This window comes from Pterocles gutturalis, unplaced genomic scaffold (assembly GCF_000699245.1).
Source record: "Pterocles gutturalis isolate BGI_N339 unplaced genomic scaffold, ASM69924v1 scaffold3230, whole genome shotgun sequence".
In the NCBI taxonomy this organism is placed as follows: domain Eukaryota; kingdom Metazoa; phylum Chordata; class Aves; order Pterocliformes; family Pteroclidae; genus Pterocles; species Pterocles gutturalis.
In genome coordinates, this window is record NW_010140430.1 from 4853 (window position 1) to 19140 (window position 14288).

At 49.1% G+C, this 14288-nt stretch overlaps 2 protein-coding genes across 2 annotated transcripts; both read right to left on the reverse strand.

Annotated features, from left to right (window-relative positions):
* Positions 1–1784: 1784 nt before the first annotated feature.
* LOC104469210 (putative P2Y purinoceptor 10) lies at positions 1785–2900 on the reverse strand. Its single transcript, XM_010083638.1, has one exon. The coding sequence runs from the start codon at positions 2898–2900 to the stop codon at positions 1785–1787; it is 1116 nt and encodes a 371-aa protein (XP_010081940.1).
* A 9441-nt stretch (positions 2901–12341) lies between these two features.
* Positions 12342–13366, reverse strand: LOC104469211 (putative P2Y purinoceptor 10; the record flags this gene model as incomplete). Its single annotated transcript, XM_010083639.1, has 1 exon — positions 12342–13366. A coding segment is annotated over one exon (1025 nt), but the record flags the coding sequence as incomplete, so codon positions are not given.
* Positions 13367–14288: the final 922 nt, after the last annotated feature.

The window sequence follows — 14288 nt, forward strand, 5'->3', positions numbered from 1 at the left end:
AACCACACTCCAAGTTAGGGTGCTGGTGGTGTGACTTGACCTGTCTGTGGTGGCTGCCCGGAGCTGGGTCTTGCCAGCCGTGGCATCGGCGAGGTTTCTCTGGGGTTTCCTGTTCCTGACACATCTTTTGGCAGCCCTGAAAAGTTTTTTTGTCCCCCAAGCAAACAAGGAACATGTATCCTTTTTGGGTTTTTTTTTTTTTTTCTTTTGAGAGGAGGAGACTCGGGACAGAGCGGCGGGGCAGAGTGATTTCTGCCCATCTCAGTGCTTTCTGCCCCTCGCTGGCACACTATAAGGACCAAAGCATCCCCCCAGCCTGTCTGGATCTCCCCTCTTCTTTCTAAGACCAGCCTTGGCAACGCAAGGGTAAACCTCTGCCCACTCCACGCTTCCCAGAAATGCTGCATGGGCTGGAAATGTGCATCCAACCGTCGGCAAAACTGTTTTCTATCAAACCTCCTCTGCCTATGTTTACTTAAATAATTCCCTGAAGGGTTTTTCAGCATTGCAGATGTCAATGCCGTAGCCCATGAGGAGGAAACCAACCTTGCAGCTCCCACTCTGGCCATGAGACCCTTCTGAGCCCCCAACCGCGGCTCCCCACCTCTGCGGATCGTGCCGTAGCTCCCTGAGCAGACCCGGTGTGTAGTGAGGTTATTTACAAGCAGTTAAAATCATACCCACGATGCTAAAATACATGCTGAGATCATTTTATTTCCTCCCGAGTTTGAAACTTTAAGGATGCGCTTGGGTTGGTTTTGTAAACTTTTCTTGGTACCCAGCGAGGGCTGGGACCTTTTCTGGTTTTTAAAGCCAAACTGAGAGGCTTGGGAACACCTTAATGTACAACCACAGGCTTTAGCAAAATGCCAGAGAACACAAGACTCCTAATAATGACACAGGAGAGGACAATGCCAACTATTAGTCCTCCCTTCTGCGGCTTGCGCCAGGTCTCACAGCAAATGTGTCCCTGGAGACATCCTCCATCCTTCCTCCTCTTTGCTCATGGCACATCCAGCCACAGTCTGTCCTCCGAGTATTCATCTCTCACAACCAGCTGAGCATCCCGGAGCTCCCAGGAGCCGGACAGGCTCCCGTGCTCAGCTCCAGGTGCCTTTTCCAGTTGCTTGAGCTGAGCCGAGTTCATTGGAAAACTGTTTAATACTGGTGTGGATATAGGTTAATATGCTTTGCTTGATGTATGTCATAAAGTTACAGTCTTGCAGTCCAGACTAGGCTAGATTAGGTCCAGTTGGTTTTTCTTTCTTTTTTTTTTCTTTTTTTATGATGGAAAGAGGTTCAGTTTACATGGAGATAATTAGCTGTCCTGATCTAGAGCCTCGCGTGAGCACAGTGGACGCTGTAGGTCATCAAGGACCGCAGGTAGGTGCAGCTGGGGCTGAAACTCCCCCAGTGTTACCTGCACAGAGGCTGAGCCGCCTGCTTACAACTCAGGGTTCAGGAGGATTTTCCAAAATGGTGAATATGTAGAAGCACTGAAACAACAGAAAGGAGAGGGGCCCAAAGCCGGCGGCAGTTCAGCACAGGAGGAGTGCTGGCATCAGCTTCGGGTGATTTAACAACACCACGATGGAGAATGCTGTCAGGCAAACGGTCCCCAACAGCAACAACACAACAGCAAACTTTTTTTCATCAGAATATCCTCCTAGGTCAGATCCTGGCATCTGTTACACACAAGGGTAAGTCAAGATGTGTTTGGGGACCTAATGCAATCGTCACTCAAGCGATGAGAAGCACCTACACGGGGAGAAGTGGCTGATGTGTCACGAGATGGACTCCAGCAGCAGCTCATCGGGTGGCATGGGGGGGATTTCCATGCTGTTTATCCGGCCAAAGAACTTGGGAAGAGACCAAAACTTCAAGCGTGGAAAATTTCTCCTCTTCATACGGATGTTGTGGCCGGTTTCGCTGATGGAGAAGCTGCTGCCCCGGCGCATGAAGCGAGCCCGAAGGGCAGACCAGCTGTGGCCCAGCAGCTGGTCCTGGAACTCGGAGGTCATGAAGTAGTAGAGGACGGGATCCAGGCAGCAGTTGAGGCTGGCCAGGCAGAGGGAGACGGGGTGGAAGCGGAGCGCGCTCCGGTGGACGGCGCAGTCCTGGATGATGTTCTCGATCACCATCATGAAGAAGGGGAAGTTGATGTGGTAGGGGGTGAAGCAGATGAAGAAGACGGCTGCGCACATCAAGACCATGCGCAAAGCTTTCTGCTTCTCGCTGGTGTTCTGCAGCTGCGTCGGACAATCCCGCAGCGACTGCCGCATCTTCCAGGTGCAGCAGGCGATGATGCCGAAGGGGATGACAAACCCAAAGAGTTCTGCCACCGTCACCAGCGCGATGGAGGCTCCCGGGCTCAGCTGCTTCACCCCCAGGTCGGAGAAGCAGGTGTTGGTGCTGTTGGACAAGGCTGGGCTCCTCACCACGAGCAGGGGCAAGCACGCTGCCCCCACAAAGAGCCAGACAGCCGCGCTGATGGCCGCATCGTACCGCCGCTTCCAGCCCTTGGCTTTGAAGGGATGGAGGAGGAAGAGGTACCGCTGGATGCTGATGCAGGTGAGGAAGCAGATGCTGGCATACATGTTGAGATACTTCAGGTAGAAGCAAACCTGGCAAAGAAAACTCCCAAAAGGCCAGGTGTGGTTGATGTAGTAGTACATCCGCAGTGGCAGCGAGAGGACGTGGGCCAGGTCAGCCATGGCCAGGTTGATCATGAAGATGACGGCTTTGCTCTTCTTGCTGATGAAGCGGCACAGGACCCAGAGGGCAGCGCTGTTGGCCAGGAGGCCGGGGATGAAAATGATGGTGTAGGTGGCAGCGTAAAGGGTGGACTGGAAGGACATCTGGGGGTCGGTACAGTTCCCGGTGGACGTGTTGTTCTCCATCTTGGTTGAGTCTCTTTGCTCACAGAGTGATGGAGGTGGGTGGAGGGTTTCTGCAGGGAGGAAAAAAAGACGCTGTAAAGCCAAAAACTCTCCAGCATTTCCCTGGGGTGAAAATTTCAGCTCCCTGGGATATTTCAGGACCACTTTTATTGCTGCTATCATATAGTTTTCTGTCAAATTAGTGCTCTCTGGTATATCTACAAGTGATTTGGGTGGGTCTGTAAATAAATAGGGACTTTAAATCAGTCTAGCCATTGTCTTTTCAGATCAGTGCAGCAGTCCGATGCGAATCGGCAGCAGGGGCAATAATTAGCATCATCAAACGATGCTGCTGGCAGGCAGCTGAGCAGAGCAGAGGCCGGTGGGAGAGGTGCAGACAGATCTATCAGGGCTCTGGCTCCAGATTTCAGGCTGGATTTATAAGCTAATCACTGGCTGAACACACGCCAGTCGCTCTGCTGGTCCCGCTAATTTAATTCCGGCACTCATGGCACATTGTGCAGGCATCATGTTGTAGCAACAGAAATTATCCTCCAGCAACAGTTCAGGACATGAAGGAAGATAATTACATTTGTCTTTTAGTTAAAGCAGGAATTCTTTTCATCCATTTACCCGTTCCACCCCATCCAGCCAGCGCTGCGGGTACCAGCGGGTCGGGGGGAGGTCAGAGGTGCGGCTCTCCGGAGGGGTGATGGATTTTGCCATTCGGGAGCAGAGCCCGTGGGGAGGGAAATGCTCTGCTCTTTTGGGAAGAGGCAATTCGGAAGCACCAGGTTACAAACCAAGGGTTTGTAGCGTCATCTGCAACAAAACAGGGCAGTTTTTCCCTTGGAAAAATTGGGTTGAAGGCTCTTCTACCCTGTTCTTCCTCACCTCTGCAGCTCTTCAGAGGGATGGGCACGTTTTCAGCCTCAGGAGGAAGGTTTTGTATTTATATACACATATATAGGCACATATATAGAGAGATAGCTATAAAATATAGCCAGCAGCCTCTCAGCTGGCTGCCCGCTGCCTGCACCTCGGATGGGAGAAGGGTCGGTGCCTTCACCCACATTTCTGTGCGTGTGTGGTGCTTACACCCTGCTTTCCGAACTGACCCCCTGCCAAGCTGCCTTCTCCCATTTGCTTCTTTCTCCAGGGTTTGGCTGCAAATAAAAAAGCACGTCTGAAATGAAACCTGGGCTAAGGCACTTTTTGGCTGCTGACTGTGCTCGAGCTGGCAGCCCCAGGTCAGGATGTTTCTGATTTCTCTGCTGGGATGGGGCATGGCAGCAGGGACATCTGGCAGGAGAGGACAGCGGGAAATAAATCCCTTTGGTCCCTGCAGCATCCTGATGTGCTCCTCACGCGCCTGCCAACCCACGAGGGGCTCATGCTCAGCCGGTGCACTTTGCACCGAGTCTTTCATCCTGGAAAAGTATCTGGCAGGAGACCTTATCTTCACATCCCTGCAGAAAATAGGGAGGGAAAACTGCCAGGGAGTGTGGGAATACAGATATTCCCAGCTCTTGTCACCACAGAGGTGACACTTGCAGCTCTGGGCTTGCAAAAAGGATTATAGAGTGCCTGGTGTCCCTGTGCATTTCCTTCCTGCCACGCATCCCAGCCCAAATCCTGGAGACAGGACCGTGGGGAGCCTCCTTCCCAGTTTCCTCCATTTTTTGTCTCTCCCTGGGAGCCTGGGAGAGGCTGTTTCTCAGCGGGAGGGCGAGCATCACTTGTGGTACCAAACGCTTTCCGTTTTTGGGTGGCAGCACTGTCAGGGCTCCTGGCAAGAAGCGCCCCACCAGCAGCCTCCATTCTGGGCTCAGGGCACTGCTAATTCACTACAACACTCCCTGAAAGGGTGGATTTTTTAATTTATTATTGTTTTTCAGTTTTTGCCTTGCCCCAAGCCCCCCTCCACCTCCCCCTGCATTTGGCCGTCGGTGATGCTGATGTCAGTGATGCTCCCATGGGCTTTGGTTCAGGAACTTTATAAAGCTTGTACAAAATACTTCTTGCCATTGCTTGATTGTTTTCCTCTTTCATCCGTGCATGGATTTTCATGCAGGCGGGAGTAGCAGGAGATTTTTAAGTGGCCAGCTGCAGGCTGAAATTACAGAGGGGAGACCAGTATCGCTGCCAGAGCAGTCAGCCCCCTGCTCTGGCGATTCATTCAACATCCAGTAACTTTGCAATTAATTAGGAGGCCAAGGCAGCTATCAAAACACCCATGTTTCTTTTTCTGAATGTGTTTTCCTGGCGGCGTACGTGGCTGTCATTATTGGAAATCACCCGGCTACTCTGAATCACCCGGCACCCCACCCAGCCCCGCGCTGCTGCCGTGCTGCAGTTACTGCTCCTGGATTCACTGGGAAACTCGCTCTCATCTTTTCCATGGGTTGGCTGGACAAACTGGGATCAAGATGTGCTCAGGAGGGGCTGAGAAGAGCCCCAAAGTTGGGGTGTAGCTGGGGCAGAACTGTCTCCCCCCAACCCTGCTCCAGCCTGGGATGCTGGGGGAAAAGCAGCCTAGGGAAAAAAAATTTTTAGAAATCCACTTTTGGCTTGAAATAAGTTCTGAAGTATTGGAGGCTTTCTGGAATTTGTGTTTTAAGCAATAATTTTGTTTGTTTAGTCCAGGCACTAATAGGAAATATGTAAACAGAGCTGATGGGTTATGGCAGTTTGTCAGTCGTGACAAAACTGAAGTCTTTTGGGTAAACCAGGTTTTCCCCGCGTGCAGCAGCCGGTGCGGATGCACCGGGCGAGACAGAGACGTGGGCACCGGCAGAAGCTGCTGAGGATGTTGCACCAGCCTGATAACATCTCTTGCAGAAGAACTAAAAAAACCCAAGCGATAACATTTCTAAAAACTGCCATAGCTTCAATCTACTGAACAAAACACGCAGCAGAAACGGAGCTTACCTTCCTGCGGCTCCCGTCCCTCGGGGGGGTGACATCCATGCTAGGGAGCAGGAGGAACGCTCTCACTGCTTTTTATTTCCTACCGATTTCTTCGCAGCAATCCCAGCCCCGGCGACTCCTCGTTCGAGTTCCACATGTTTTCGGAGCGCTGGAATCCTGCCGGCATCTGCAGCCCAGCACAGTGGCTGCAGAACAGGAAATCCTGTATTTTGTTTCTCTCCACCGCACCGAACGTGTGCAGTTAATGACGTTAAAACAACTGGGAAGGCGGTGACGTCGTTGGATCCAACGGCCGTGCCACAGGGACCTCGGACCATGGATTTCTTTCCTCCTTTTTGCACGGACGTTGTGTTAGGGGACAGTGTCCTTCGGGCGAGCTGCTTCTGCTTTTATCCCCAGTCACTTACCATTTGCTTGCTAAAAACCATAAAATACAGAAGGAAAAATCTTCCAGTAAGTGCTCGCTAAAGGAAACCAAAAGCCGTGCCAGTGTGAGTTACTGGAAGGTAGCAATTTCCCTTCGTTTTCTTGGAAGTTTGGTTAACCTCAGACTATCAAGGCTATAGGCTGAAGCTGAGGGTTTAGACTATTTCTGAAATAATTTGATGGTTTAAGGTGCAGATTTTCCCAAAACACTATTTAAAAAAAATAAAAAAGATGTGCACCATTCCCAATCTTTTTTTCTTCTTTGTTTGCCTCCTTTAATTCCTTTTCTGTGTGTGTATATATATATACACACATACATACATATATAATTTTTAGTTTTTCTACTGGCTGCTGAGCGTGACCATCTTCTCTCTGAATTGATGGAAACTGGCAGGCATACGTTGTAGTGTCACTTATTATGGGCTGCCTCATTTCCAGCTGCACATTTTCCCTGATTTACAGTGCAACATCTCACAGCCCAGGGCTTGCAGAGATAACAGAGCTGTCGGCACCTTTCCCTTTCTTACTGTAGGAAGTGTATACACGGAACTCTTCTTGCTCTGTTCATCTATTTTCTGTAATTGGTCCTATGACCTTGCAAAACTAAGAAACATAACTGTAGGAGAGAAATGAAAGAAGGAAGCTATTATAACCTTTAATTGTGGAATAAGTCGCCAGCGCGGGGTCTGGGATGGAGTGTGCCTCTTTCCCCCCCACCGGCTACGCGATTGTCAGGTTTTCTCCGTGCTGGCAGCGATGCTGAGAGCAGGGACCCAAGCGCGGCGGCATGGTGATGCGCTCCCTTGCTGTAAAGTGATGCTTCATGATGGTATTGTAGAGAATGGAGAAGAGGATCCTTGGCCTCGAGCGTCCTGTGGTCAGTGGGATGCGGTTACTCAAATCCGTTGGTCAATGTCCTCATGAAGGCAAAGGCAAGACCAGTTTCTGTAGTTTATAGACATGTCCGTGAGCTTCTTTGTTATCATTTGCTTATTCATCCTTTAAGTGTAGCTTGTGGGCCAATAAGTACTGGTGAAGCCCCATGATGCTTGTCTCAGCCAAGGGCAAAGCGATTTGGAAGATGCAAGAGCTGCTTGCTGTTCCAGGTTTTCTTCTCGTGCATCTTTTTCAGCAGCTGATGCTGATCCTTGGCAGAAAGACCCATGCTGCAGTATTGTCAGAGTGTGCACAGATGCGTCGAAGGGAGCCCCAGCCCTCTCCAGAGGTTAAAGGTTTATCCCAAAGGGAAGTGGCTGGTTTATCGGGATATCCTGCCCAGGACATCCTACTTCTGTGTCCCCAGCACACATCCAGGGCTGTACCCCGCCGGCTCTGAGCCCTATTTTTAGGAACGTGTTTGCAGCAGGGCTGCTGGGGATGGAGAGGCCGGGGGATGTCGGACTGTCACGAGGGTTGGACTTGCACCTCGGGCTTCATAGTCACGTTGATTCCTTCCTCTGCTCATCAGGTTTTTGGAGTCCTTTTGCAGACAATCACAGCCTTCCTGGCTGTGAAAGGCTGGATTGACGAGTCCCCAGCCTCTTCCTTTAACACGCACTAATCAACCTCTCCATCCTCCTTCCAGCCACATGCAGGGTTTTGTTCAGTATTTCTGCTCTTCTGGCTCATTCCCAATACTGAACACCCATCTTACGCTATGCAATATTATATTTTCAGAAGGCAGAAGACACAAAGGAATTTTTAAATAACTGGGAGACTTTATCTGAGGCCTCCAGACACAGGTCGGCTTCACCTTTAGCCTGGCATCCTGTGGGCAGGAGGCCAAACGCATACGACCAGCGTCTCTTTAAGCACTCAGCATTTAGAAATATCTGACAGGATGCACCTGAAGGATGTATGAAAAACAGCCGGCCGTGCGGGAGGAGGAGGGCTTGTTCACACAAAGCCCCTCACCCTTGTGCAGAGATTGCCAGGGCTCAACTGGAGCCGTCGGCACGTGGTCGGTGGGGCTGGGCGAGTCCCGGTGCCCTGCGGCACATTGTCCCTCTGGCCACTGCATGGTGGCCTCTACAGGGACAACATTTTTAGGAAGCTTTGATTTATTTTACAGGAAATAATTGTTGGTCACTCCTTACCTTTTTGGGCTAAGCCCTTGTGTCAAAATGCACCAAAATCTGTTAAATGCAATGAAGGTTTTTCATATCTTGAGCTGGTTCCCAGCTGTTGAGCTGTTCACCTGCATTTGCAGCATATTTTGGTTTTTTTCTGCACAGAGAGCTGGTAATTTCATTTAAGGAAAGAAAATGAAGCTGAGGGACTCACAAGGTCCTGCAGCTCAGACCCTGAGGCTGCAGAAAGGCGTTCAAGCCCATGAGCATGGGGTTTCTTTCCAAATAATTTTCCTGTGAAACACAGGAGGGCCCTTTCTCAAGCAGGAGAAGAATTACCAGACCTCTGATACCAGCTAAGATGGTACTTGCTGGCACTGCAAACAAACACATTTTCTTTTACTAACGGGTGGATGGCGCATGTGCTGCAGAAGGAGAATATGCCAATAATATGAATAAAGAATATATTTCCTTCCCAAACCTGCATAGCTGTACCCAGCCTCTAGATTCGGCTAACTTCTGCCTTTCTGGGGCATCTCTGTTGAAATACTTTTTTTGTGTGTGTTTGCCCAAGGAGGATGAAACGTCATCTTCTTATAGCCAGTGAGTCTGGGCAGTGGGACAAGCACAAGAGATAATCCAGGAGCAACATCGTGAAATTATATTTCCTCTTGTCACAATAATAAACACATTTTATGGTGACAGGAAAGGGGGTGAATTGCAGGAACCGGAGCCAGGCACGTTGTGCCGTAGAAAGGGCGAGAGCGCTGGCAGGCGAAGCCAACACCTGCAGCCCCGGGTCTTGTGTCCCATCCAGCACCTCCCGGCTGTGAAGGCATCTGACATACCGTCCTCCTTGATGGCGATGCTGGGTTTGTCTGTTCTCTTGAGACACACTGCTGAGGTTTTGGAGGACTTGAACTAAAGGCTTTGAGCTTCACACATGGGTCTGTGGAGGCCCAACTGGCTTTGACTTTCAACGTGCTTTCAGAGAAGGACAAGTTTTCCTTGATCTCTTTTTGCTTTGAGTTGTTGCTCTCTAGGCTAGCTCACCATCGTGACCACCTTGGGTAACTTTCTGTCGTGGTTTAACCCCATCCGGCAATAAGCGCCACGCAGCCGCTTTAACTCTAGCCCAGCCAAAACCAGTCCACTTTCCCATGCACCAGAAGAGACCTTTAGACCAAGTTGTCTGATCTCCTGCACATCAAAGTGATTTGTCTCAAAAGGCTGAAAGTGTTCAGTGTGTGACTTTTCCTCACAGGCTGGGAAAGGACAGTTTGGGGGGGTCTAAGAGAGTTCAGAGGCAGGAAGATGAAGGAGAGCATGAGCAGCCAAGGTGCTTGGTGGTGCCATCATGGTGACAGGGAACATTATCCCTCATGGATCCCCCAAACTTCTTGTTAAGGTGAAGGATGGGAGAGCCACCATCACTCTGGACATTCAGCTGTTGGAGCAGGTATTCCCTGCCAGGTCCACGTTATAACTTTCAGTATGTAGGGGACTGAGCAACCTGGGCTGGTGGGAGGTGTCCCTGCCCATGGCAGGGGGCTGGAACTAGATGAGCTTTAAGGTCCCTTCCAACCCAAACCATTCAGTGATTCTACAACCAGAGTTACCAATTTCTGCTTTAGTGCTGATCTTGCTGTCAATGGTGTGAGTGCTTTTTTAAGCTGCATAGATTTGGATCTGCTAAATAGTGGTTGGCTGAGATATAGACTAGAGATACATATATATTAGATTCTATATATAGATCAGATACAGAGAGATGGTTTCTGCCGTCCTGCTTGCATGCAAGGATGAGCAGTCACTCCTCACCTGATCACGTGCCACCGGCAGCACAGCTGCCCCCAAAATGGCTCTAAATCCAATGTAAGTGTTGTAGTTTGGGGTTTTTTTGTTGTTGTTGGTTTTGGTTTTTTTTTTTTTAAAAAGCACCAGTCGTGTTGTGTTAGAGTGGGATGAAAACCCTTCTGCAGACAAGCAAGGAATCTGTTGAAGAAAAATGAAAGTTGATGCACTCCAGCACTTGAACTCTTTGATTCAAGGAGGAGCTGATCCCATTCAGTATTTTGGGTATAAGTGACAACTATGAAACACAACTTACGTTTGCAAAAATGCATTTATTTTTTAAGCATCAGTTTTGGGGAAGAAAAATTGTAGGACAAGCTACATAGTTACCATAACAGTGCCTTCAACTTGTTTTCACCTGACAAATGGAGAACTGCATGAGAAAAAAAAATCAGAGTAACCAGCTCCCAGTCGCATGCTAGCTGATCAAGGTCCATAAAAATCCTCAGAACAACCGTGGAAACTAAAGTCTCCTTCACTGACAATATTATACAGTGTCTAGCTTATGAGAAAACTGCAAAATTGACAAAAATTTTGTTACGCATTCTTCACTGTGTACCTGAGGATCAACCTCTGCTCTCGTTTTTAAAGGGACTAAGAAAACCAGAGAAGCCGCCCATAACACTCTCTCTGGGAAGGCACTTCCCTCAGATAGGGATATTTTGGTTTTTTTACCCATCTACATGTAAGATTAAGTTAATTGTGCTGTAGCCCAAAGTCACCTTCTCACAAATGGGAGAAGGACTACAAGAGTATTTAACGAGCATGTCTTTGCTGCCTTTTAGAGGAACTCCAGTGTAATGGTTATTTAAACCCAGCTATTGTTTGCTTTTCCCATTATATTGCAACAGTCAAGTGGGAAAACATAATATGCAGAACAATTTTGGCTGAGTTAAAAGGTAATTAAGTGGAATCGAGCAGTTAGATTTAAAATTGTTAGATTTAAAAGTGTTTCTGGTATTTCTTCTACTTTTGTAGCAACATGTAAGATGCTGCTGCTGGTGCTTATTGCGAATTGTCCACATTCCTTTGAAGAAACATGGATTTTCAAAGGCAATAAATCAATGCCTGTGTTCAGCCAAACAATCCCCAGGTATCGTGGGGATACCCTTAAGGTTGATGGGGTGAAAGTGGGTGAACTTGGCTGAAGAGCTGTCACTGTTTTGAAATAAGGGGTAAATGGCATCCTTCCTGGTCACTGCCTCTCATATCTTCATAGCTGACAAAGTTATAAGATGTAAACATTAAGATCACGAGAGGAGCTGGTGGAAAAAATCACAATGAATAATTTACTGAAGAAATTAGCCTATGCTCTATTAGTGAAATCACCTGGGCAAGGACACCTCTCTTTTTTAACAGATGTGTCAGTCGAACCCATTGAGCAGAGGTTCCACATGGTGGATCCATCACAAGTACCTCTGGGCCCGAGAAGCCACACGCAGAGGAGGGTGAGGACCTGACCGGTGCCACCAACATCATCAAATCCACCAGCGTCCATGCTGGGTCCAGCTGGCCACCTGTGTCACGCTCCTAGTGGTCATGCCCCTTGGGATCCGAAGACAAAGGACATGTCCTGATGTCCCCCTTGGCAACGGGGACAGCTCGGAGGGGAAGAAAGTCCCTCGGAGCAAGGGAAGGTCCCACTCTCTGGCATGTTTGAGGAGCCATTGGGAGAATTTGTCTTGCAGAGGGTCTGGCGCTGGCTCTAGGCGCAAGTTATGGGATGGGTCAGCAATTAAAGAGCAAACTTAGAGGTGGGTGGGGAGGAAATAATGAACAAGAGCAGGAGGAGGAGTGTGGGAAAGGCAAGGCAGAGGTGTGATGACCAGGGGATGCACTCAAAGCCGGAGCTGCCACTCCCAAACATAAGAAAAGCTCCTGGGACACTTCCACCATTTCCTAGCACAAGCTTTGTCACTCCCTCCTGAATATGTTCTAGTCCAGCGAGGTCAGGCATGGGTGGCACAGTGGGAGGTGTAGTCACGCCAGTTGGGTTGCTCATCAGCTTCCCACACATTGGTCTTAAACAAAGTTTTATCTTCTACATATCGAAAGATTTCCGCTGTCACAAAACTCCTCTGATTAAACTTGCAGGATCTTCCACCATGGAGTTGGTAATCGAGTGTCACAGAGCAGTCCCAGATTCCATGTGAAATATCTGAATTCTTTCCAGCTGGCTTTCTTGTCATTCCTTAACTGATGAAGCACTCTCCTTGCTCATGAGCCGGCTCCTGATGACCATGCTGCTGTGCCTTGAGATCTGGTCCTGAAACTCTGAAGTCATAAAGAAATACAGGATGGGATCCAAGCAGCAGTCCAGGCTCGCAAGGCTTAAGCAAAAGGGTTGGGTGTAGAGCGTGATGGTGCTCAGGAAGCAGTCTGTAATGACATTTTCTTTCACCAACATGTAGAAGAAGAAGTTGATGTGGTACGGTGCGAAACACACGCAGAACACAATGGCACACATGGAAACCATCCTTAGAGCCTTCCGCCTCTCGCTGCTGTTTTGCAGTGGTATCTGGAAGCCCCGAAGAGAGTCTTTTGTTTTCCAAGTACAGAATAAAATAATGACGAGGGGGCCAATGAACCCAAAGAGCTCTGCTGTGCCTGTCATCAGCACGGTGGCCACCTTGCTGTTGATCTGCCGGACTTGAAGGTCTGCAAAGCAGGTATTGGTGTTTTTGGCGAGGCCATAGCTCCGCATGATGGGGAACGGCAAGCACGCCAACCCAACAAAGAGCCAGACGGCTGCGCTGATGGCGGCGTCGTAGCGCCGCTTCCAGTCCTTGGCTTTGAAGGGCTGATACAGGAAGAAATACCTCTGGATGCTGATGCAGGTGAGGAAACAAATGCTGGCGTACATGTTGAGGTACTTCAGGTAGAAGCACAGCAAGCACAGGAATCTCCCAAAAGGCCACGTGGAGTTAATGTAGTAGTATATCCGCAGTGGCAGCGAGAGGACATGGGCCAGGTCAGCAACGGCCAGGTTGATCATGAAGATGACGGCTTTGTTCTTCTTGCTGATGAAGCGGCACAGGACCCATAAGGCAGCGCTGTTGGCCAGGAGGCCGGGGATGAAGATGATGGTGTAGGTGGTTGCGTACAGGCTGTTCTTGAAGGTTATGTTGTGACTGGAGCAGGTTTGGTTGCTCTGTGTCATGACCGGGCTGCTGGAAACATCTGTCGTGGTGTAGGGCGTGTGGGTCATTCCTGCAGAGAACAAAAACAGGGGCTGTAAAGGCAAAGGCACTGCACGAGTTGTCAATATTCACATTTGCATTTCCTATTTGACTGTTCAGTACAAAATAGAGGTTTGGAAATGTCTTCTGTAGAAAACATAGAATCCCAGAATGGTTTGGGTGGGAAGGGACCTTAAAGCCCATCCAGTGCCACCCCTGCCATGGACAGGGACACCTCCCACCAGCCCAGGTTGCTCAAAGCCTCATCCAGCCTGGCCTTGAACCCCTCCAGGGATGGGGCATCCTGCTGTCATCCTCAAAGCTGCCCGTTCAGAGGTCTCCCACTATTCACACAGAGGTGGAGGACCGTTCCTGCTGTGCCAGTCTCCTTTCTGGGCTGTCCCAGTGCCATAAACATGGGTGCTAACAGAGGAGCAGGAGAAGCTGCAGCTTCCATTTCTCACCACCCCAGCAGCCTCAGTTTAACACTTTTTTCCATCAGATAATTTTATTTTTAGATACTTCCAATTTCTGTTTCTCCTTTGATTCAGATCAGTAGGGGTGGTGAAGTGCCACGTGTTCAACTGTTGGGCCATCTTCCTTTTGTCAGCTGTTGTAAGTGTGACTTGTCTTCAATAACGTAACACAGGCAAGAGGAGTTTGGTTTTATTAGGGGTTTCTCTGTAGGGTTATAATTCTCATTACAGCGATTCCCTCCTGTGCCTAATGTGACTGTTAAAATCGAGTATCAGCTTCCCATTTCATGTGGCACTACAGACACTGATTCATTGCTTCTGACTCATTTCCTGCACCGCTGGCAAGGGGCATTGGGCAGAAAAAGTGTCTCTAGGTAGATATTAGTAACTTGTACCCTGTTACTAATTTTTTTTTCCTTCATGTTACCGAAAAAAAAAAAAAAAAAAAAAAAAGAGTAGCGTGGAGCTCTCAAATGA